General features: G+C 48.2%; 3 protein-coding genes across 3 annotated transcripts; 1 reads left to right on the top strand and 2 right to left on the bottom strand.

Moving 5' to 3' along the window:
- Positions 1 to 545: 545 nt before the first annotated feature.
- Positions 546 to 8020, bottom strand: LOC128724436 (la-related protein 1). Its single transcript, XM_053818162.1, has 7 exons — positions 7088 to 8020; positions 6428 to 6671; positions 5961 to 6040; positions 4613 to 5877; positions 2027 to 4518; positions 1580 to 1955; positions 546 to 1077 (listed from the first exon to the last, which is right to left on the bottom strand). Exons 1-7 carry the CDS (start codon positions 8018 to 8020, stop codon positions 546 to 548), a joined length of 5922 nt encoding a protein of 1973 aa, XP_053674137.1.
- A 3438-nt stretch (positions 8021 to 11458) lies between these two features.
- Positions 11459 to 19202, top strand: LOC128727279 (zinc finger FYVE domain-containing protein 26 homolog). The gene is made up of 5 exons (XM_053821173.1): positions 11459 to 11518; positions 11604 to 17498; positions 17823 to 18026; positions 18233 to 18354; positions 18440 to 19202. Exons 1-5 carry the CDS (start codon positions 11459 to 11461, stop codon positions 18912 to 18914), a joined length of 6756 nt encoding a protein of 2251 aa, XP_053677148.1. The 3' UTR covers positions 18915 to 19202.
- Positions 19125 to 20884, bottom strand: LOC128727280 (growth/differentiation factor 8-like). Its single transcript, XM_053821174.1, has one exon. It carries the CDS (start codon positions 20782 to 20784, stop codon positions 20191 to 20193), a length of 594 nt encoding a protein of 197 aa, XP_053677149.1. The 5' UTR covers positions 20785 to 20884; the 3' UTR covers positions 19125 to 20190.
- Between the last annotated feature and the right edge of the window lie 3311 nt (positions 20885 to 24195).

Below are 24195 nucleotides of genomic sequence, written 5' to 3'. Positions count from 1 at the left end.
TTTCGAATGATCTTCTCGTTTCCTACGCCTCTTTGTTTGCTTGTGTGGTACTCCTAACTGTGCTAATCACACGCACCGCAATATCTGGCAGCATGCGATCGAAATTACTTCGATATAAACCGTAGCTCTCTTTAACGTTTTTTTTTTTTTGGTAGGAACATTCGACCGTCAACCATTAGAACTCGAACCGCTAATGGTAAGACGGACCACCCAGGGGACAGAGGAACCAAAATTGGCGATCGGCGATCGGGGACAACTCCCTAATGCATGTTATTTTCCGAAATTTGCTTTCTCTTTTGTTTGCGCATTAGACCGGAAACAAAAAAAACGGAAACGGGGGCGTCCGTGAATGTCCCTCCAATAACATACATGTGTGTGTGTGTGGCAGTTTTGGAACGAGGAAGAAGCTGACACGCAACCTCCCCTGAAATGGTTGGTGGTGGTGTATGGTTCTCGATTACCGAACACGGTGCATCCTAAAATGCACTTCGTTCGCAACCAATGATACTCGCGCTGGCAACATTTTGATCCGCTCCATTGAGGAGTCAAGACTTTTGATCTCCAGCTGGGTTCTTAGCACCACGCTCCTTAGTTACGTTACGTTCAGTAGGCTTAGACGTTTGGGCACTATTTGCTGTTGCTGCTGCTGTTGCTGTTGTTAGTGTTGCTGCTAGTGATGCTGCTGGAGAGTCGCCGCTGCTCCCACTGTTGCTATGGTTACTCTGAGCCGCCTGTTTGTACGACATTGGTTTCATGGGTTTGTTGGCACCTGCAGCAGAATGCTGCATCTGTTGCTGCAGGTGTTTGCCGCCACTGGTACTGCTGCTACTGCTGCTTCCAACGCCACCTGACGTGGATGGTTGCTGTTGCGCGGTGCTACGGGTGATGAAAGTTCCACCACCAGGGGCGAGAGAGCGGTGGCTGCCGCTACTGCTTGCATTGTTTGCCGTACGTACAACCCGGTTCCCGGCCGATCCGCTACGGCGTCGCATAACCTGTGTCGAGTCACCGAACGAACCAGTGCGGGCACGTAGCCGATTCGACACTTCTACGGTTTTGTTTCCCGTTGAGTCACACCTGAAAAAAAACAATGTGATAGATTGAGCAGTGAAGGATACATGTGCATCAATATGTTTTGTGTGTTTTTACGTAAATCACAATCCTAATGTTCGTTTGGAATTGCACATTATAAAAATCTCTCTATGTTGTAGTTTGATATGAATTTGGAAGGCACATTTTGAGAGTAACATCAAAACTAGAAACGCAAATTCCAACGAAATTTAGCTTCCTTTTCTATTTTTTCACCTTTTTTTGTATTCTTATGTAGTAAAGTAATGTAATATAAAATCACCACAAGTATCAATTAAATATAGTGATAATGAAGCATGTTTTAGATCCCTATGACAATACAATATGATGCTACAAGCAGCCTATATGATCATGCAATTGCACATAAAAAAACAACAAATTTGATGTCAGCCAAGACAATGGCAAACCTAACTCTTAAATATAAATGAAACGTTTTCTTTGTTAAATCTGATAACACACAAATCTCTTAATCCAAAACGCATAGACCTACCGTTTGCGACTTGCATAGTGACCAGCATTGCCGTGACTTGTTGAGGGTCCACTTCCACCACCACTGCTGCCACCACGCCGACTTGACCCTGCATGCCCTGCTTGGGCACCAGCGTGAGATGGACCAGGCGCAGAACCGACCACAACCGCGACGCCTTCGCTTTCCGAAACGCTACGAGGACGGCGTTTTGCAAGGCAGGGCTTCAAGTTTCCCACGCCTTCGAGCATTTCGTTAATTTGCGGCTCCAATACGCGGAAATCTTCGATCGATTTAAACTTGTCGAGATATTCCTTCAGTTTGGAATTTATCGATAGCTTCGAAGCGTTTTTGTAGTACTTTTGGAAGGCCCAAAATTTCTCCAATCCGTACAATTGCCCTGCGAACGAACACACAATGCCAGGTTTGTTAGAAGCCCAAACAAGACAAGACCAACGATACACAACTTACCATTTTCGTAATCCGTCACCGTTTCCTCCTGGAAGTCTTCATACAGTTGGGTTCGGAATTTTTTCTCCAACCCGTACGAATAGAACCGAAACAGACATTCCAGCCCGTACCGGAATCCCTCGGACGCGTCGTCGATCGCCAGCTGGCGGAACTCGTTGTACATGTTCTTGTTGAAGTTCTCCCGCAAAAAGAACGACCAGAACCGAAACAGGGTGTTCATCTCCTGCGATTGGCCCGGGCCCATGCGTTTGCGCTCCTTCAGGCACCGGCTGTGGTACTTATGGTAGACTTGCTGCGTGAAGCCATTCTCCTTCAGCAGCGCGTGAGACGGATGCTGAAACACGGGCAAGCTGTGCGGCAGCGAACCGTAGCTAGACGCTGTCGGACTAGTTCCGGCCGAGCTGCCAATGCTGGCCGTTCTGGGTCGGTGCTCCACCGCATCCAACACCCACCCGACGTGGTTCTCCACGGGCGGGTTCGTGAGATGACGCGTCTTACGCTTACGAGGCGTAATCGGATCCACAAACTCGTCCTTATTCACGGCGTAGAACCGCGCCTTGTGCCGATTACCGGTCGAAGTGGAGGCGGCACTTACGTTAAGATCGCTCAGGTCCAGCAGCGAGTGTTCGCCGGTCATATCCAAACTGACGCCTTCCACCAGCGTGGAAGGTGGAGCCGGAGGTGTTGGCGACACCACGGTCACACTCGGTGGAATCTCCAGCGTTGGCGGTACCTCCTGGTTCGGCTGCTTTGGTAGCTGCTTCGGCACGATCTTGTCGAACTCCTCCTGGGAGATTAGATTCACCGTGCGGTAGTTGTGGTGACCGCCAGTTCGCCGGCCACCGGTGTTAATCGTCAGCAGGTCCTCCTCGTAGTTGTACAGCCCGTCGTTGATGATGCGCTCGAGATCCTGGGTGATTTTCGTGCGGGTCGTAAAGTCCCCGGTGCGATCGTAACCATCGTGCTTGGGCAGCCGGTTCGTCAGCTGCGTCACGATCAGCAGCTTGTTGATTTCGTTGTCGGGAATCTCGTAATCCGACTCGTCGTCATCCTCCGACCAATTGTCGGTGAAGTGGTTCACGCGACCACCGCAGCTCCGTGGAATATCCAGCTCTTCGTCGAACTGGAAGTCAAGTTCTTCGCGTTCCTCCGTTGCGGAACCACTCGTCGCGGTTCCGGGCGCTTGAAGGCCAGCCGTTGCACCCGCAATGCCGGCACCATTGTCCTGCGGAAGTTGCGCAGAGCCTCCTGTCGATCCTTGAGGGGCAACATGTGACGATGGTTGCTTTTGTTGCTGCTCCATCGATGCAGCATTTGTGCCACCAGCAGCACCAGTGGACGCAAGTCCGCTAACACTGCTGGTAGCGCTACTGTTTTTTGACTGCTGTTTCTGCGGTTTTTGTTGCTGCTGGTGTTGCTGCTGTGCTGCGGGCGCTTGCTGGGAGTGTGGTTGACCCGAACGCGATCGTCTCTTCACTTCCTTCCACAAGGCAGCCTCTGGTTGCTGCTGCTGCTGTTGTTGTTGGTCGTTAGCATCTTCTTCGGTTTGGGATGGACCAACGGTTGTATTGCCACCACTAGCGGACAGTTCGTTTCTATCCTCATTCTTCTCCTTACCAGCCGGCCCTTTAGTTGAACCTTTTTTTCCACCACCACTCGGAGCAGCCGTTTGCTTCTTCTCGTTCGTCGGTGACTGTTTGCTAGCGGCTGCCTGAAGCCTCTCCATCACTTGTGCGGTCGGAACGAACTCCGGCACATCGGGATTAAGATTTTCTTCCGCCGCACCGCCACCAGCCGTCGTTACGGCTTTCCCTCTTTCGTTAGCAGGCACTGGATTGGTGGCAGGGATCGCTCCCGGTGGTGCATTGATCAACGCCTTCGGTGTCACCTCCTTCACTGAGCAGGATTTCACCATCGGGGCCACGCTGACGCACGGTATCAACAATGGTACGGTTTTCGTCGCTTTGTTAACCGGATTTCGAATATTTCGCGGCAGTGGTGGCGGTGGAATACTAGACAGGATTTTCGAGGCCACTTGCAGTTGTGGATTCGGTACCGCAACATCGGAACCATCGCCTGCGATCTGGCCTGACGACGCTACAGCAACAGTGGCTGCTGCTGGTTGCTGCTGTTCCTGTGCGGCCAGGCTTTCACCTGCGGATCGCAACGGAACCCCATCCTGTGCGGATTGTCCGTGCTGAAAGTCCGGATGTTCGCCCATTGCCGTAAAACCTAACCCACCGATTACGATGGGCACCGAGTGGTCGATTGGCCACGCTGTTGGGTTTACTCGGGTGCGCACCTTATAGTCTTCAACCAGCTCTAGCTTGTCGGATTCCTTTATTGCCTCGATGATGATATCGATGTCGTCGGTCAGCGCCTGCACTCGATGGAACGATGCGATCAGTGTAACCGGTAGGAACCCTTCGGCATCCATCTTTCGACGTAGATAAAAGTCGCGATTCAAATTTTCCTCGCTGAAGTAATATTCTCTACAAGAAAAAGCCATTCGTAAAAAAAGGACACTCAACTTGCGTCACAAACCACTCCGAAGAAGCTTCACTAGACGGAGAAGATAAAACTTACATCTGCTTTTTAATACACTCCTTTATGCTCAGCTGATCCATGCCTATCAACGGAGCGCCATTGTAGTAAAACGTGCTCAGATAAGGCATGATGAACGCCGCTTGATCGGAACCGATCTTGTTCACAGCTGTAAAGTCTTGGAAATCCTGTCCTGCACCCATCGCAACCATTGTACCGTTCTCGCCAGCCACCACCGCCGTAGCCGCGTTTGTCCGATCGATATGCCGGTTTCCGCCCGATCGCATGGGAACACCACGACGGTAGCTGAAACTAACACCACCACGGGAAATACGCCCATTTCCTCGTCCACGGTACGACGGTGGTCCAGCTCCTCCTCCACGGGATGGTCGCATCCTGTTCATTCGATTCGGTGGCGCATTACCCCTGTGCGAGTGTGGCTGCTGTTGCTGTGACTGCTGCTGCTGATGTGCTGCCGGCTGGTGTTGCTGCTGCGATTGTTGCTGCGATTGTTGCTGTGACTGTTGCTGTTGGCCGGTGGCCGATTCCTGATGGTGCCAACTTCCTTCGTCGTAATCGTCGTATCGCCTATGGCGAGGTGTACGTTCTCTTCTTGGCCGTGGATTCGACAACTCAATCTCGAGCGGGACCCATTTTGGTCGCGGTCCCTTCCGGGTGGTGCTGTTTGCCGCTGTACTTCCGTTCACTTCACCGTCATGTGCTGTTGCTCGAGCTCGGCTGTGTGGTCGAGCTTGTGGATGCGTCGGAGCCGCCTGATCTGAAGCACCGGCACCAGAGGGAACGACAGAGACATCGTTCACCGCTTTTGCCGTTGGATGCTGAGACTGGGTCGATTTTTTGCCACCGGATACGGTCGCAGTATCATCGGTGGTCGATTTCGGCCCAGCCGAATGCTGAGCTTTGGCAGTGGCATCAGCTGATCCCGCCTCTTCTGACGAGGGGTTAGTATTATTGTTAACGGCACCATTATTGCTGCTGGAGTGACTTGAGGAGGACGTTTTCGAGGAACCCGAAACGGCCTCTCTTACCGCCACGTTTTCAGAGGTTTGCTGCTTTTTCGGCGATTGCAAGGACGATGGCACAGCCGTTGCTTCTGTCGATTTATGCTGCAATCCAGCCGCCCCGGCAGATACCGGTGCCGGTGCAGCAGATGCCTTTGACGTAGAAGTTTGCTTCTCTAGGATCATTTCACTCGGAGCGACCTTTTTCGCACCCTCGGTGGTGGCGGCAGTTTTCTTTTCCCCTAGCGATGGCCAATCACCGCTGTTCGCCGTGAAATCCGCAGACTAAAAGTGAGCAAAAAACACGATGGAATGTGTTAGCTTTCGATGGCAAAACAACTGAACAAATCACGTTTCAAGCCTCTTACCTTAGCGTTATTACGTTTCTTATCAGATTTTCCACCGACCGGTTGAGATGCCGCTGCCAATACCTTATTGTTACCGTTTCCTGCAAAACAAAGCAAACAATATCTTGGATTAACAAACATGCGCGTCGTCCTATCAGCTTCACAGATCCCAGGAACATCTGTATTGCACAACTATCAATTTTTGTATTTTTTTGTGTAGCGACAGCTATGTTTAGTGCTCTCATATCGATCTAGACATCTGCTTGATAATGGCATACATTAAAATTGAATTCCGGTTACTTCCAATTACCGTACCAAAATCCAAACGATTTCGATCCCGAATGATAAACCCAACTAGCCGGCGATATTCTTCACAAAAGCATTACACACAAACACACAACACAAAGGCAATATCTGCACAGCTGATACTACATCAAATATACGCCGCACAAAATTGCGTACGTAATCTCTTAGCGCTTTGTAATCACCTTGTGTTTTGACCGGTTGCTTCGGTTGTAGGGCACGTTTTTCAGCGGATCCGGATCCGGTCGAACCAGAACTGTCAGCTTTATCTACGGATGGTGCTGTGCTGGCTGTGGCCACAACGGCAGTGGATGCTGCCGGTCCGCTAGCGACCGAAGAAGATGCTGCTTTAACCGGGCCGGTGTTGGATCTGCTTTGGGTGCGTGTGTCATTCGTTGGAATCGGAGCAGGTTCGACGGACGGGGTTACCTGGAGGGCAAATGATCGAACGATGTAAAATAAATTAGATGATGATATAAAAAACCTTCTACTAATAGCATACGTAGGCAAAAACTAGTACGCAGTTTACATGAGAAAAAAAAACAAACAAATAAATGAGACCAATATTAATACAATTCTTTACAAGACCAAATATTTAAAAAAAATCAACATTGAATAGATAAAATAAATGAAAAGAGAGCGCCTCGTACTATCAGCCCACTATTTTCTAAGGCAATCAAAAGCCATCTTTGGAATAAAATGTCAGTAAACAAATGTCAGTATCTTAAAAAAAATTCGGTTAAATTGCTTGATCGCTAGAGACATAGGAATGATTAAATCACCGCCTACTACACACAACGGATCACACCGGTAATTGAACACGTCACAAACACGTCACTACGTACCTTCCACGCGTTCACCTTCGGCAGTGGCGCTTCAACAAATTTCTTCGACTCGTCCTTGCCACGATCCTCTTCATCCGACGGAGTGCCGGGTGCCACGGAAGTGACCCCACTTCCGGTGGTTACTGTTTGCTGCTGCAGCTTGCTGACCGGCCCGTTACCGACACTTACGTTGCCTCCCTCCGTCTGCACCTCGTGCACCTTATCATCCTTGGACAGCTCACCGGCTGCGTTAGTGTGCGTGCGACTACGATCGCTTGATTTCCGCTTGTTATCCTTCCGGTACGAACCTTTCTCGTCCGGCCCACGTTCATTCGCTAGTTTACCCTGCTTGCTGTGCGGTTGCGGTCCTCCCGGGGCTGCCGGACGTCTTCCGGGTAATCTCGCAACACCACCACCACCACTGCCACCACCCCCCGGTGCACCGGATACGGTGGCCGCAGCCGCAGCCGCCGCTGCAGCCGCCTTTGCCTTGCGATCGCGCTTGTGATGCGACACAACCGGTACGAAGTTGGAATCGTCCTCCATCTCTTCGAGTCCGTGTTTCTGGTCAACCTCATTGTTAAGTGCGTCCTTGCTTCCGTCTCCCAAGGGCACGGTGCTGGCCGTTGGCTGACCAGCGGTACCTGTGGAGGATGCAGTGGGTGCCCCGGAGCTGAGCATTACAGCTTCCTTCGTGGCCGGGGGTTTGCCTTTACCGCTGTTCTGAGTACTGCTGCCTAATTCACCGCCGATGTTTTCTTTGTTGCTGTCCGCCTGTCCGCCAGACGAGTCCTTGCTCTGTTCCTTCAAGTTCAACAGCACGTTGGCGTATGAAGAGGTGGAGGTATTGTTGTTATTATTGTTGTTGTTGTTGTTGCTGCTGCTATTGTTGTTGTTGTTGCTGCTAGCATTACTGGTAACACTGGATCCGTGCGATACCTGTGTAGAAGCCATCCTTTTGGCTTGCTACGAAGGTTAGCCAACCCTGGATGGCCAACTGTCGCCGACAGGTGAATGTGTTCCCCTCCAGAAGGATTGATTTTGGCTGCAGTTGTGTTTTTTTTCCCTCTACGATGCTGGGTCGCAAAAGTGTAAACAAACACTAGCAGTACACGGATGAGTGTCGTGCCGATTTTAATTCAACCTATTATCCTACACCCCTTTGGCCACCTTCCGCTCCCACGTCGAACACACACACACACACACGCGCGTGTACGCAAACACACGTCTCAACACACGCACTTTAAGTCACAAAGCAAAAAAAAAAAGAAACAAAAATTGTTCACAAAAACAAACGGCCGATCCGAGCAGGCTGCGGCGTCTTCTCCTGCTTCGCCGTCACTTTTGAAGGAAAACAACAGAAGAAAAAAAAAACACATTTAAGCATGAAGAAGGACCCCAGCCAAACACGGACATTGATAGTTGCATGCAGGCGTGATGCTGCTACTACTGCGGCTGGCCAAAGGCGACAAAGCTATATCCTGGCGATCCACCTGCTCTGGACGCTCTGTGGTTCGATCTGCTTGCTGATTGACTGCACTAAGGATAACACCGTGTGGCTTCACATATCCCCGTTCACACGCACGCACGCGCACACACACGCACATACCTAACTGTCCCAGCAGAACCCCCTGCCTTGGGATGGGTGGTTGATCACGAGCACCGCGTTTTCAACACCACATGAGATCTGACAGCGACACGGCGAACGGTCGAAACGTTGCCCGTCGACTTTTTGGCAATCTGACAGTGCCAAAACGGAACGACGGCGACAACCGAGCGAGCGAGCGAGCAAGCAAGCGAGCGCACACGTTGTGCTGGCCCAGGTACGAAAGCACACGCTCTAGCTGTCACACGCGCGCTGCCTACTACGAGAGTTGGTTGGATGGTAGGTTGTATGTCCTCCTTCTCACTCACCTTGCCACCCGGTGGTGGTCCCTTATCGACCGAACCGTTCCATGCTGCCTTAGGTTGCTACTGCTGCTGCTGGTGCTGCTGTTGCTGCTGCGGCTGCTTTGCGCTTCCGTTTCGTTTTGCGTGCGTACTCGCACGCGATCTCCTTTCCTGCTTGCGCACAGCGCGAGCGACCGAAACGAAGCGCAACGGTACGAGCGAAAGTGAGAAGCAAGTCAGCGCGCGTTGCCCGAGCGGGTCGACAGAGAAAACATACGCGCTTGAGCGAGAACGGGGTGGCTGACGACGTTCTCGATTTACCTCGTGTAACCGTGTGGCACCACCAGCAGCAGCAGCGGCAACGGCAACACATACGTATATCAAAATTCGAAAGCACACATTTTTTACTTTATTTCGGGAGCACAAAATCAACATGCATCCTCCACGCGCCGGGAGAAGAAGCGTGAGGGAACAAAAAATGGGCGAGAAAATACCATTCAACGTTTGAGAACGCTGCCGACGAATGTCCCACGTTGAACGACGGCAGAACCGATATTTGCCACTTCACCAAATAACACAGCAAGCCATTCTCGAATGTTAATCCCGCGGAACTCGCAGGAACTACACGGAAAGGTGTAGCAAAAAAAAAGACGTGTGTATATTGGCACGTTTATATATACACACGTGTATGTAAAAGTATATTTAACGCGACTGCCGGACGACGGCGAGGACCAAACTTTATTGGCCGTGTAACGTGATGACATAATATATGCTACACCATACAGAGTCAGTTTCGCGACCACCGAGTGTGCACCAGGCGCGCCCCCTGCAGAAGGTCCCCGTGTGTTAACTGGTTTCAGTTCTATTTTCCTTCGCCTTTCGATTTTCCGACGCTCTCCCACCGCTCTCGACCCGTTATCGGCGTGTGTGCGAGAAGTTCCGGAACATGCGAGATATGCAATTTCTTCACACACCGACCGAAAGCGGAAAAACCAACCCCATAAAACACGCATGACCGTGCACGTTTCAACACTTGACCGAACGGTGGTGCCCCAACACTGACGTATCCAGCTCGACCGGTAGCGAACCGCTGCCCTATCAGGTGTCCGGCGGTGCTACTCTGCGTATCAGCCACGGTCGACGGTCGGCAGGATTGCTGCCTAGAACACGCCGACGTCACTTCACGATACACACACACACAGTCACATACACATGCACGCACGCACGCACGCACGGCGTTTCGATGTCCTTGCTCCGGCTGGTGAAGATGTCGTCGTTACCGCACTACACCGTGCGCCGTGCGGTGCCGCATGTACCACTGTCGCTCGTCAGGATGTTCGCCAGCGACTTCCCTTTGCTGTTAACCCCGTCCCGTTCCTACGCTACTAACCAGCCGGGCTAGGGTAAAGTGCCGAATTCCATGGCCGATCGCGGGTTTGTGCTAACGATCGTGAAACTCCGTGCCACGCTGTGGACTAGTCGAAAAGCGAGCACGAATTTTATGTACGGATAAATATTTTGTTTCTTTCACGAAACCACGTTTTCGTGCGGAGCAGATCCCAATGATTTTTTTAAGGTTAACGTAGCTGTCAAAAAGGAGGAATCGGGGTACGTATGACAGCGGTCACATGCTAACATTCAGGCCCGGTTACTGCTGTGACGTTTGTCGAGAGCACCTCGTGTGGGAAAATGTTGCCATCGGCCTGTGGATGGTCGGTAATATTTTACTGTAAACTACTCGTAGAAAATGGGTTTTGAATTTATACACAAGAGATGAGGCTCCAATAAACTGCCCACGTGTGCATGGTTCATTGGCTGATCGGCCCAAGAAAATGCAAAGTAATCTAATCGCAAACGGTTGCTTGCAAGACACTTGCACGCAAGCTACCAGAAAAAAAGGATCCTCCAGTAATGTGCATCCATGCTTTTAGAGACATCAGTTATTCTTCAAGCCGTAAATTCGTATTTTCAATTGTTCGAGTGCAACTCGTGGCGGATATTCTGCTTTAATTTATTATTTACATCTATTCTGTGCGGCAAATGCTAAGATGTGCAGATTTCTAGTCGATACTATACATACACGCACACTATAACACCAGTTTGACGTTCACTATGTAGCCCAAAATAAACAAACCTTTCAAAGTAGGGTGAGCAGCAAAAATACCGATACAAACTCCAAGCAAATTATGTATCTTTTTTCGAGCCTGCGATCTTATCAGGCCTTCGAAATCATCGAAAAACGTATGTTTTGCTAGCAATAGTACTTAGTTAAGCAGAAAGTTTCATCGTTCACCCCCAGATTTCATCCTCACTGTATAGATAGAAAACAAGAGAGGCAAAGATTGTGATTCAACGATTGTGATATCAGCTGTTTACAGGCCAAAGTAATGTTCTCTCGCTGTGACCGTGTTGATCAATCACGCTTCGTCGTTTGTTGATCGTGCACATGTGAAAGTCGTACAGTGTGTTGTTCATAGATAATAGTGCGAATAGTTTAGTAACATGGAAAATTTTAACGAATATTGGGAGTTATTTGTAGATAAGAAAGATTCAATAGCGAAGGTAGGTAGGAACTACGGTGACGAGTTTTGCTCTCGAGTGACTAATGCTTCATGCTTCGGTTGACTTCTCAACTCATCCTTATCAGGAGATTATAGCCTACTACAAAACGCTGGACGATCACGAAGATGGGACGGATCTGTCCGATGAATGTCGGGCATTTTTCAAGAAAAACATGCTGCATAATCCGTACCCAACGTGCCAGGTACTGAAACTGCTGGCCATGTCTACGATTTCGGCCAAAAACAGCAATATTTATGAAATCGCAACAGCAGCCGTTTTGGATGCATTTTCCGGCGATCAACATGTTGAAAACAGCAAGCTCTACAACATGCTTGCAAATGGGTTGATATCCGTTAAGGCGACTAACAGACTAAAATCCCGCATTATGAAAGCATTGGAAAGCAAACGTGTCGATCTAGAAATGCTGTTACTAGCGATGTTTTCCAGGAAGAGTGTGAAACTGTTAGTAAATTTACTTCCCGAAATGGTGGTTCCATTGAAGCAGCAATGGGCTTGGAATGTATTGGATAAAAAGCAGCACTTTCTCACTGGACTACTGCAAGAGGACCACTCTACTACCGTTTCCGCAACCCATGCGAACTACATTCGTTTTATGAAGCAAGTGCTGCTTGCAAACAGTGAGGCAGGATCGTTTTCGTCCTCGATTGATGCAGTTGATCCTCTGTCAGGTGAAAAAGGCTACCTTAATGCCTATATACTGGAACTGCAGCGCTGTTTCATGCTCCAATCCCTTCCCATCGATAAGACTCTGCTGCCAGCTCGAGACTTTTCCCAGCATTCTACCGTGCTGAGTATGCTCGTGCGCGCCAACGCCAATCTAATGGAGGTTGATTTTAGCACTTTACTCGCTACAATCCGTTCGAACCAGATGTTGATCGAGCAAATAGTGCCAACGGAAAATGCACCCCCGAATGAGAACACCGAAACAATGAAGCTGCTTCAGATACAAGCAATAATCCTGGTGTTTAAAGCGATAAAAGCTGCCGTCTCTTCACAGGGCAGCAGTGTTATCAGCCTCGATTCGCAGCTAAAGGGGCTTCTCAAAGAGACAGACATGAAAACGTTCCTGCGAACCATGGAGCTGATCTTCACGATGCTGTTTATGCGTGGCGACATGCTGCCAAGCGGTTCGAGTATGCACGCCGAACAGAGATATTTTCTCTGCAGTCTAGCAATGTTGGGCGCCATTACATCCAGCATGAAGTCGATCATGATCACGAGGAAACACTCCGCCGGTTACCAGGATGCGAGCGCAAATCTGAAGCAACGCTTTCGAACGCTACTCGAATTTGTCACCGATGTATGTTGGCGCTTATCGCTGTTTGACGAAACCCCACCGTCGACGGAAGACGCTACGCCCATAGGTCCAAAGTGCAGCCGACCGATTCATCTCACTGACATGCCCATGATACCGACGTCTCTGACGCGTCTCACAGAGCATGGTTGCGAATCATCATCTTCCGGTGGTGGGGTTTTGTTTCGCAGTGCCGAATCCGTCGCTGCCATCGACACGGCCAGCGTACATCGGCACCGGTATGGTAATTATGGCACGCTACCGAAGCATAAACCAACTCGTAGGCACAATCGAAATCACCCGGTGACTGGCTCAAGCAATTCCGGAGGAAGCAGCAAGGATCTTCATCGGCAGCAGTCACTTCCGGTCGGAACGAAAGTAGAGCTGATTTGTGACCGCCCGGAGGCGGCAATGGGAGATATCACGACGAGTAGCGGTAGCCGGACGGAGCTGTGGAACAAGAAAGCTTTCACCAAATTGTTTGCTTCACCGGAAACGTTGGCCATCGTGTGCCTTACCAACAGCAAAATGCATTTCGCGCGGCAAATCATAGAAGATCACAATCTTTACGATCGTCCCGTTGGGAGGCTCATCCAGCGGATCGAGCAAACGCAGGCGCTTAAGAGCAATTTAGTCGCGTTGATAAAAAAACAGGAATCAACTGAAGGCAGTTCACGGGATGCGCAACCAAACGACAGCAGCAGCGACGTCCTGTTGAACGACATTCGTCACAAAACAGCGGTGGGATTTGAAATCTCGAAGGTACTGAGCACCATCGAAACGTTCCTGAAATCACAAACGTTGGACCAAACGATCACGCCGCCAACGGACGGAGTTCTGCCACCGATGGATCGTTTCGTGGGGCGATACCCTTTTCTTAGCGTTCACACCGGGAAGAATCTCCATCTCAGCCAAATTGTGGATATCGTTTTAAACTTACCGTTCACCTACGAGCTGAACCTTGCGTTGTATAATTTTTTGTTGAAAAATGCCCATCACATGGTGAGCACGGTCACGGGCACCCTGTCCACCAGTACATCGGGTTATGGCGGTGAATTGTCGAACTTGGTTGGTAATTATGTGTCCTTCTTTGGGACGGTGATCGATACGCTTCAGTTGGCACATAAAACGACCCGTTCCGGATCGAATACGACGGATCGAAAGCTCACCATCGGTCATCTTTTATCGCGTGAAGTTTGTCCGCTCGATGCGGTTGAAAATGGGGTAGTTCTGAAGCGACGTGCCCGATTTCACGCCATGGTCGAACGTGGAAAGGACGTGGAAAACGCTTCGGAGCTTGAAACCGCACTCACCACACTGCCCGATTGTGCATTTGCATCGTTGAGCAAAATGAAAGCGTACGTTGGACATTTGGTGGAGCTAATGAGAGCAGTACAATCGATCCCACCAAGTGAAGGTGGACATTCGGCTCACGAGGATATCAGCAAGGGACCGGAACTCATCCGAACGGACGTGCAGGAGCTGATGGTGAAGTACTTGTGCGAGAAGGAAGTATCACTCGCCACTATGGACACTCTGGCGCGGAAAATAGGTGTAAATCTCCTTCAGACCCTCGGCAGGAAGCTGCTCGGGTGGGATGCTTCGAACGAGCTGTGTAAAGTGGATGGGTTGATGGAATTTTTGGCAAATAAAAACGAACTATTGTGCCAGCTTTGTCGCATCCAGAGCGGAGCATTGTTAGTGACGCCTGCAAATGAATCTGTGCTCGCAAATTACATGAATCTCAAAATTGGAGCGGGCATTCTGAAAGGGATGCCTATTTGTTGCAGAAAACAACGACCTGCAATGGTCGAACCAACGGAACTTTTCTTTCAGGAATGTAACCACTCGTGCTGTCTGTTAGAGCTGGGAACCAAAGAGAGTAGCACGATTTCAGAAGTTCTGGGCAGCGTGTTTGGGAATGGATCGTTACAAGAAAAGGCGTCAATGCTACTAGCGAATGTGGACATTTTTGTGAACGCAAGCGAATGGATTAGTGCCTCGGAACATCTACTGACTGCTATTCAAGATAGCGATGGTTCCTCCTCCATAGAGCCGGATACACGTCACGAGCTGCAGCAGAAAGCGAACCAACTGAGGACGTATGTCCGAATAGGAGAGCTCCTGCAGCTTCGTTCGAGGAATAACACTGCCGAAGGTGATGGTTGGCAAGATGCGCGCAAATTTTCCGACAACAACAAGAGCACCGTGTTGCATCACGTGATCGAGTTGGGTGAATATCGACTGTGTGCTGACTGGATTCAAATGCACCCGATCGATGCCGAAAAGGAGCTGGAGATGTTCATGTGCGCTGTCCACAAGGTAGTGGCACGAACAGGACCAATGAAGGAGCTGCAAGCTGGCGACACAGCAATGACCCAGCTTTTCGACATTATCGAGACAATGTCAACGGACGCCGTTGTGAAGCTGTACGAAGCGATGATGCTCAACGTCCGGAGTGTTCCGGTGGTGAGCTATATGTTGGCGTATCTGCAGCAACATGCCACCCGGAAGCCTCTGTACCAGAAGTACGAGATATCGTTGAAAATTTTCGAACACCTGTCACGGGAAGAATACGACGGATTGTGGAATTTGGCGAGCCGCCCGTTGTTGATCATCGAACAGTGTCTAATGAACTCCCGCTTAGAGTTGTTGAGTGGGATAATTCGATCCATAAGGCCTTCGCTGGTGTCGGAGTTGTGCAAACATTGCTACGAACATCGAGAGTACATCCGTGATTTGCACGATTCCGTCCATGGTGGCATGGGGGAACGATCGGCCGTCGTAATTGCGATCACCCGCACGAATCCTGTCCACGATGGGTTGTTCATTAGCGACGAATGTGTGGACTGTTTGCTGCGCGTGTACGCCGGGAAAGCACTCGAGTACAAGGTGTTCCCTGAGGTGACACCCCCGGACGGGCTGGGTGATGGTTCTGGACGGCCTGTCGGCCCGGGAAGCCGTGTGTCCAGCTTCGATTCATTGAGCGAAGTTGGCAATCCGTTTGTGATGCCGAAAGAGATTCCTTCTCGCGATCGTTGGGTGAAGGATGAGGATGCGCAACACTGTATGTGCTGTCGAAGGACGTTTTCGATGCTGAACCGTCGCCATCATTGTCGTCGGTGTGGCCGGATTGCGTGTCATGCGTGTTCGAAGCGGAAGATTCGTTTGGGGCACTTTTACGAAGACGTTGCGGTGCGCGTTTGTGACGATTGTTGGCGCTGTCTTGCGGATACGCAACCGCACGATGAAATGGGCCGAGAACCGGGATACGGATCTACTACTGCTGGAGCTGCCTCGCGTACGTCCGACACGGACAATCAGTTCGAGTGGTTGCTAACCGGAAACGAGCGGTATGATAACGTCATCCGCGATGAGTATACGTACGAGTATGCGCCCTCAACTGGCCAGTGTTTGGCGATTTGTAACCTGCACACACCCAACGAGGAACTGGCCAGCTTTCTGTTGTACCACTGCGCGAAGCTGGAGGCCCTCCTGCGACCACTACATCCCGGTTTTCCGAACCCAGAGATCGATTATGCGCTCGTCGCTCGGATGTTGCTGAATCTGACGCTTGGTGTGAAGGTGCGTGGTGGTGGTGCCGAGGTGGAGAAGATGAAGGAACACGCCGAGATTATCCTGTCGATTGTGCACGATAATTGTGAGTCACTGTTGCTGCACACACCCTCGATGAGCAACCACAGCAGTCTCCGGAGGTTGCGGGATGCTCTTGTGAAGGCGGAAAAGTGGACATTGGCGTTGGAATTATCGCTCAAGTGTGGTTTCTCTCTGACCGGCGTGATGGCCGCCTGGGGTATGACGTGTTTGCGTGCCGGATGTTACGAAATGGCGCGTGAAAAGTACTCCCACTGTTTGCCCCGGATTGCCACGGAACTTGAGTGTGACGCCGTGTTGCGTTTAATCGAAACAACACCTTCAGCTTTCGGTGGCAAAGCTCCTCCAAAGGTGACCATCGTAAAGCGACCCGCTCGATGTCCTCCGCTGCTAAACGAGATCCTGTACGCGCTCACGGTTACAGCTCGTCTAGGGACACCATCCGAACGCGTAGTTGCCAGAGTCAACGCGGCTAGACAGGCTTCAGGATCGGCACACGAACCGGCGTTAAATATCCTCAGCACTTTGGCCAACCTACGGAACGTGTGCCAGGGTGAGTTTGAGGCGGACTCCTTCGAGCGGATCGTCAGTTTCGACAGCTCTACGGTGATGTGTAGCCGGTTGTTTGAGGAATCAATGCATTACCTGCTAGCGTACGGATCACACCAAAGCATCGTACAGTTCCTGATGCGCTACCGTCAAACGGAAGTGGCCGCTTTGCGGTATGTTTTAGCACAGCACGTGGAACCGGACGTGTTTTTGCAAGCGGTACTGATACCGTATCTACAACGTGGCGAACTCGAAACCATCGTCCAGCGTTTGTCGGACATCGATGACACGTTGCTCGAATGGCGCGAGTACATCCGGTACACTTGTCGGTTTCTCGAGACAAACGACATGCTGAACAGTCTGTACAACCTGCAGCTGCTGCTGAAGGATCCGATACGGGCGAGCATGACCTGTGTGCGGTTTTATACGACGGGTGGACGAACGTTTACGGATTTGCATGCGGCCGAGCATCACCTGAAGACGAGCATCACGCATTTGCAGGTAACTTGAGCATTAGTTCTCAGCTTTGCTCATGCGTCAGTTCAAAGATGTCTTAAGTTAGAGTTTAAAAGGTTTTTTTTCATTGTCTTCACATGCTCCTTTTCTGGTATTCGAACTATTGCTCAAAGATATTCACATAGTGCTCTATTCCCACTCAAAACTCACTATAATATGTGACTTACTATTGATAAAATGGATTTTATGCGTTAAACAGGATATATCTATCCTTTATTGACTGAGCACATTTGTAACTAGTAGCTCAACATTTGTAACTAAGGATAACAAATTCCAATTGGCATTTACACGTGCACGCTTTACTTACAGAACGAGCTGGAGTTGTGTAACTGGCAGGAAGTGCGCCTAAACAGTGCCGGATCCGCTGTCGAAACCCACCATTCGCTGCTGATGAAGCTGGACCCAAAGGAGCTAAACAATCACATCAACACCATACTGTTGCAGCTTGATGTCACCAAATTTCTGGCCACGTGCGAAGCGAAAGGTCGCCAAACGACAAGCTTACTATCAAAGGTAAGCCTGCGTTGAAGCACGTGCGTTTCAGGTGGACTTTCGAAAGTAGACCGTTTTTGGCTAATAGATAATCTAAACAAGCCGGCTTTGGGAGTAAGAAACGGTTGGTTAAGCAACGTAACAGCGTAGAAAAGGAAGACTTGCAAAAGTGATCCGTTTTACATCAGAACTTACTATACTAACAAATGTCGTGGTTTTCGTTGTAGATCTTTCGGGAAGCTTCCCAGCTGCCAACCTTGTTTGGTTCCGCTCACGAAAAGCTTCAGCTGGCGATTTTAACACTAGTGTGCGGCCAAAATGTGGAAGAAGCATTTGGACTCTCGTACAGGTATTCTGGAGTGCCCCTTTACTCTAGCTCCTTGGGTGTTGTTTAACACAGTTCCGTTTGTTTTTTTGTTCCAACCTCCCCGTAGGATCATTCAAGACTACAACCTCGATATGCAGCGTGTGTATGCGCTTACTGCGAAATACTTCATCAACCACGGTAAAATAGAGGACGTCAGTAAACTGCTTGACGCGATCGTGAGCAACGAAAGCAGTACAGGCGTTGTGACGGAACCGGCCGTGTCAGCGATCTGTGACGAGATTGTACGGGTTTCCGTGGATGTAGCGATCGGTCGGCACGGGACAGGTGTCCACACGAAGGTTGCCCTGGAGGCTCTGATTAGCCGGGCCAACTCGGTGGCTGTTCGTGTGCATTGTTACATCGCTTCCGGTCAGCTAAAGACGGCTTATTTGCTGGCGAATCGACACCAGCGGACTGGTGATATTCGGAAGATTTTACGCCAAGCCGAACTGTTGGGCCAGATGCATGTGAAGCGGCTGTGTGAGGCCAGGCTGAACCATCATGAGCAGGCTTCGGGGACGAACCGGACGTCGGATGGTTAAAGTGATACACAGGAATGGATTTCAGCAAGATCAGCTAAGCTGACTGTGCGCGTGATAGCTCGACCCGTTTTGCTCACTAGACGTCTGTTTTAAAGCCTGATGAGAGAGACTGGTGACAAGAAGTTTACACTTGTCACTAAATGACGATGATTTTATTGAAATAACAACTTGATACTCGAATTTATGCTAATGAACAGCGAATAGCTGCCATTCGAAATAATAATGTTGCGCTTCGATGGCCTCTTGTTATTAGTATGTAGGGCTTTTTTCTATAATAAATTGTTAATACCATCTGCAACAATTCGCCTTTCGTTAATATTTGCATGCATTTATCCCAGACTTTCGATAGTTTTACAACTTACAACACGAAGGGATGTGCCGTTAGAGTTACTTTATTTAGTTGTTAAGTTTATCGAGTAGGCAACTTTGGGCGTTGACGAAAAAAGCCCCCCTCCCCATTTCTTACAAATTCACGCTCGTTTTTAAGGTAAATTCCCAGCCAAAAGCGTTTTTCTTTTCTTTTCTTTCTGCGCATTCACGGATCCTCTTCGTCGCTCACGGTGTATATTGTTCCGTTTTGTTCCGTTTATCACATATTGCCTTAATTTTGTGTTTTTGTCTTCATTGTTTCGTAAAGCAACACTACTTTCATTTGCCGATGTTTGCGATTTGCGTTTGTTTCGTATACTTTTGTGTTTTTTTCTCTCTCTTCTTCTCCTCTTGCATCACCTGTTGCTTTTCGCCCTATTTTTCCCTTACGCTCGCGCTCTCACTTTCATTCGCTTCGCTTAACTTGGATTACAACGATTACCAACGATTTTTTTCCGATACAATTTTAAGCTTTTAAAGTTTCCTAAATCACCAGAGTTGCTAACACGAGCGGCTAGCGCTCTCTTGCATTGTACAATTTGTTACCTAGTTTGGTTCGTTATTGGCTAACCGATCTAGACTAAATTTTATTTAAGCTCCAAATGTTACCGACTTTTCAGACTCTTTGTCGAGATGTAGAATTTCACACAACACAGTACAGGGACTAAGAGTAAGCTCTCCTGCGTTCCCCGTTTAAATAAGGCCGTGCTCGTTGTGGGCCCAAAAACGTGTGCTGTAAATGTTTGTCCAATTTTCTTCCGCGTGCCTATCGTTACTTATTTTTAGAGCATGCCGTTCCGCGCCTAAATATTTGTCCATGTGTCTTTTTCCTGGATTTTCCCGCTGGTTCTCCGTCGTTTTTTCTTTTTTTCCGCTCCCGTCCGCTACGGCCACGTGACACCGGCACTCAAGAGCAGCTGCACTTTTCCACCACCATGTTCGGGATGGTGCTGTAGATCACGTTGTAGCTCATGTCGAAGTACAGCAGCTTGATCGAGCTCATCTTCTTGGGCGAACAGCACGGGATGGCCGATGTGCTGAGCTGCATTACGTGCGTGTGTTCGTACTTTGGCAGGAAGCTGATCATGCACTCTCCGGCACAGTAGGACGCCTCGTAACGCTTCGGTGCGATGATCCAATCCCAGCCAAACTTCTCAAAGTCCACCATCAGCGGATATCGGCAGCAGCGCGTTTCGTTCGCGTTTTCGTCGCAATTTAGCGAAAGGTTGCGCTTGATGCGTTTCTTCGGTGCATCACGGAACTCGATCTCGATGTACGGTTTCTGTGGATTTTCGTTGTGTATGCAAGGCGAAAAATTATTATAAATGAAACTATCAATCGCGAGGGGAGTGTACAGGAAAATTAGAAGGAAGAAATACAACTGGCAATGGATGGAAAAACGAGAAAAACGATCGATGGCTGGCTTAAAACGTTTGGTCTTTGTTTGGTGGGGTTTTGGCGTCGAACATTGTACGAACTGAAAGTAAAATAAGGGCCACATAGCAAACAGCTACGTGGAATTAGGGATTACGTTAAGTAAATAATAAATTTGATCATTACCTGCGGATACTTACGGCGTTAGTCCGTTATTATATTGTGTGTTTTTTTAATTGAATCACACGTTACTCACCGTTGAAATTTAAATTACCATGTACTTACATGTGCTGATAATTTTATTCCAATCAATTAGGAACACCAAATCCTGATAGTAGCACATGAACATGATAATTAATTGATACAAATGCCTTTAAAGCAAATTTGTGGTTTAAAATTGCGTTTCACAAATCGCGGCGTATTAAATTGTAAAATATTTAATTATTGCCAAACGATCTAGCAACGTTAGTACGTGATAAGCACAAAGCCGAATATTCACTCACACCGATCGATTGGAAGCGATTTTTCCACGGATTGTCCTGTTTCCTGTCGCATACGAGTAACACAAATGTCCATTTGAATTCACACGATTCACACAATGTCGCATTCAGCTACTTTTCCGTCGAGCTACACACAAGATTTTGCAGAATTCCAGCTTCCAAAATGGCAATCAACTCCGAACGTCTTTCTGCAACCCCACGATCAAGGCAAATAAAGGGCGAGTGCCACCGATACGTGTTCATATATATATAACATGTGCCTGGGAAGATCGGCCAAGGCAACGATCGGGTTGTTGGCAGGAAATCGTACCGATCGTGCAAGCTGGTATGCGAAAACGGGACAATCGTATGACGGTTCTTCGATGGCGCCAATTTAATTGACGCCCGCGGTCAATTGGTCTTAATTGGCCGAGGGTTTTTGATGAGACCGAATACGACATGCTTTTGAACGCCCTCGGAACGGGGAGGATAAAATTAAGAAGCAAACTTCAAACATTATAAATTTGGTATGCATTGCAAAAAAAATCCTTTTTGCGTATCCTGTCAAAGTAACTAAAAAAATTAGTGGATTATTAATAATAATAAGTATATAATTTAGCGGATAAATTTGGGAAACAAACTTATAAATGTGGTATATATTAAAAAACAAATCCCATCTACGTATCCTGCTCATATCACTATGATATCGCTCTAGTTTAGTGAAGCGTAACAATTATAGAGTCGAATTCCATTGCGAATATTGTGGAAAATTGTTATTCTCGATTTTTAGAGAGGGAGTTAAAGTTACAAATCTAAAAAAGTCCTCAGGACTTCATGGAATTCAGAAGCTCAGGCGATCGCGGACCACTTCTGATCATCAGAGTTGACAAAATTCAATTTCTTTCAGTAGGTTTATGAGTTTGATGAATGGTATTTTAATGTTGATATCTTCTGTAGCTGTTAGATGCAAATCTGTTCCATACTAAAATGAGAATGAATATAATATAACGCAAATAAAGGATCCTAAAAAAAGTATTTCCATGCCGTCAGTAATAAAACAATTGTGTCATGAATTTTATGAACTTACTACAGTTGTATTTTTCTCCGTCGTTAGTGTGTATGTGTCGGTATATAAGTGTTTTGTGTGCGTTGCATTTTATAGATCAGTTTGCATTTTTTGTTTGTTTGTTGCCTTTTCCAAGTCCTCAACTAAAGCGGGCTACGAAAATGTGTCTTGCTCCCGTTGAGCCGCAAATAATATTCAACCGTTTGTTCCTTCCTCCAATCCGCTTGGCCCTTCTTATATGTTCCTTTTCTAGCTTAATTTTGTTTGGTAGAATGTGTAAAATATTCGTTTGCAACTATGATCCCCTGCTAGGAGCAATCCTATCGTATCCTTCGCTGCCTGGTTGCTAGGTTCTTGAGACGGATATTTTGAGTTCAATTTTTACAAAACGTAAAAAAATTACGTTGTTTTATATTTTGACCATTGCGCCGAACGAGCCGAAATGTTTGTGGTGCAAAAATATTTTTTTTTCTCTCAGGCCCAACCTATACTGGAATCGAAACGCGAGTCCTTTCGCCCAGGACGAGCTGGTGATATCAAGCAATAGCATTCTCGTGTACGTGTGTGAGTGTGTGTGTCATTTGTGTGTATTTTTTTTTCTTGGCCTACTACTTCGACCGTTTTGGATTGTACGTCTTTCTTTCATAAGGTTCTTATTTCTTTAATAAGTTAAATCATCCCACGTGTGGAATTTTCGAACGGTAATACAAAAAACGCAGAAAGTAATAATCGAATGCAACTACACGATCTTCGGTTACTACAGATAATAACGCCACCGTTGAGCAACAGTTGGAACAGTATGTGAACAAGGGTGAGGACCCTATTGCGTGAACTACTTGGAAATTGAACGAGATAAAAACAAACTGCGAGCCCAAAGAAGGGCTACCCTCCCCCCAAAAACCCACCACAGCTATGTATGAAGGGATTGTCAGGAACACGTGAGTTTACAACCATTGCACAACAGAGTGTGTACCAAATATTCCTGTTTTAGAATGTTCCCTCGAATTGTTTTGGGTTTTCTCGCCGGAATGGTCTTGTTTTTTCGCTACGCGTTTAGCTAACCATCGTCGCTAACTAGCTCTACAAATTAACTGAAATGTCTGTACAACCAGAGCAGCTGCTAAAGCTGAGCCAAAGAAAGAAACCTGCCGCGTAGCTGGCCAAATATTGCGTTGCGAGAACGATCGAGTCGATCAAATCGAACCAAATCGTTCTTCAGCAACACGACAACCGGTAGCCGGAAGTCGGTTTGAGGCCACTCAGTAGGGAATTTCGAACGGAAAGCAGGTAGTATTTTGACACTGTTTGGCAATGCGCCATCCTTTTGGTAACTGCACATCCCGATGGCGTATTACTTTCCTTAGGCACGGTGCACCACGTGGTGCATGCGTAGAAAGTAACCATTTTTGGGGGTTATGTTTGCCATTCGGTTGACCTGCAAATGCAAAAATTCAATATAGCCACTAACCACTAACCGGCTTTAAGTACAACATCACACACTCTCTCTCTCTCTCTATCTCTCGCAGACCTGTACTACTATGAGTGCAGTAGATGGGTTTTGCTGTTCTGATTTTGTTTTATTATTAAAGTTTGTTCGCTGCAACACACCCACGCAACACTACAATGGAAGAAAGATTTGGAAAATGATGATATTATCTACGTTAGAGCTTAGGAAGAAAGACCTTACACTTATTGCATGCGCCATGCCATTTTCCATTACATGTGTTACCTTTCTTATTCTTCTCCTTTTTTTTTGTTCAAAACGCCAAAACTGACTTTCCATTATGTAGTATTCTTCCTATCATATACCTTGCTCTCGTGTTTTTCTTTGTTTAGTTTCCTTTTCTCTCTTCGTTGGCCACTGACAGAACTCCTCTGAGGAGTCCTTTTTAACCTTTCCCTTACGTTTAGTATGAATTTATTACATTCTCCTTTCTTTTTATTTGGACCTTCCCTTTCTCTCACACACGCTTGAGCCTCGAACATATTCACA

The sequence above is a fragment of the Anopheles nili genome, chromosome 3 (assembly GCF_943737925.1).
Source record: "Anopheles nili chromosome 3, idAnoNiliSN_F5_01, whole genome shotgun sequence".
NCBI classification, from domain to species: Eukaryota; Metazoa; Arthropoda; class Insecta; order Diptera; family Culicidae; genus Anopheles; species Anopheles nili.
The sequence above is the reverse complement of the archived record's forward strand: the minus strand, read 5'-3'. Positions and strand labels throughout refer to the sequence as shown.

Bases quoted from the DNA above. Each gene is read 5' to 3' on its own strand.
- LOC128724436 (XM_053818162.1), bottom strand. From the start codon at position 8,020: ATGGCTTCTACACAGGTATCGCACGGATCCAGTGTTACCAGTAATGCT. The intron at 6,672-7,087 runs GTACGTAGTGAC...TTTGCCCTCCAG, and splicing joins CGAAGGTGAACGCGTGGAAG to GTAACCCCGTCCGTCGAACC. The intron at 5,878-5,960 runs GTAAGAGGCTTG...GCTCACTTTTAG, and splicing joins AGAAACGTAATAACGCTAAG to TCTGCGGATTTCACGGCGAA.
- LOC128727279 (XM_053821173.1), top strand. From the start codon at position 11,459: ATGGAAAATTTTAACGAATATTGGGAGTTATTTGTAGATAAGAAAGAT. The intron at 18,027-18,232 runs GTAAGCCTGCGT...TTTTCGTTGTAG, and splicing joins CGACAAGCTTACTATCAAAG to ATCTTTCGGGAAGCTTCCCA. The intron at 18,355-18,439 runs GTATTCTGGAGT...ACCTCCCCGTAG, and splicing joins GCATTTGGACTCTCGTACAG to GATCATTCAAGACTACAACC.
- LOC128727280 (XM_053821174.1), bottom strand. From the start codon at position 20,784: ATGTGGCCCTTATTTTACTTTCAGTTCGTACAATGTTCGACGCCAAAA.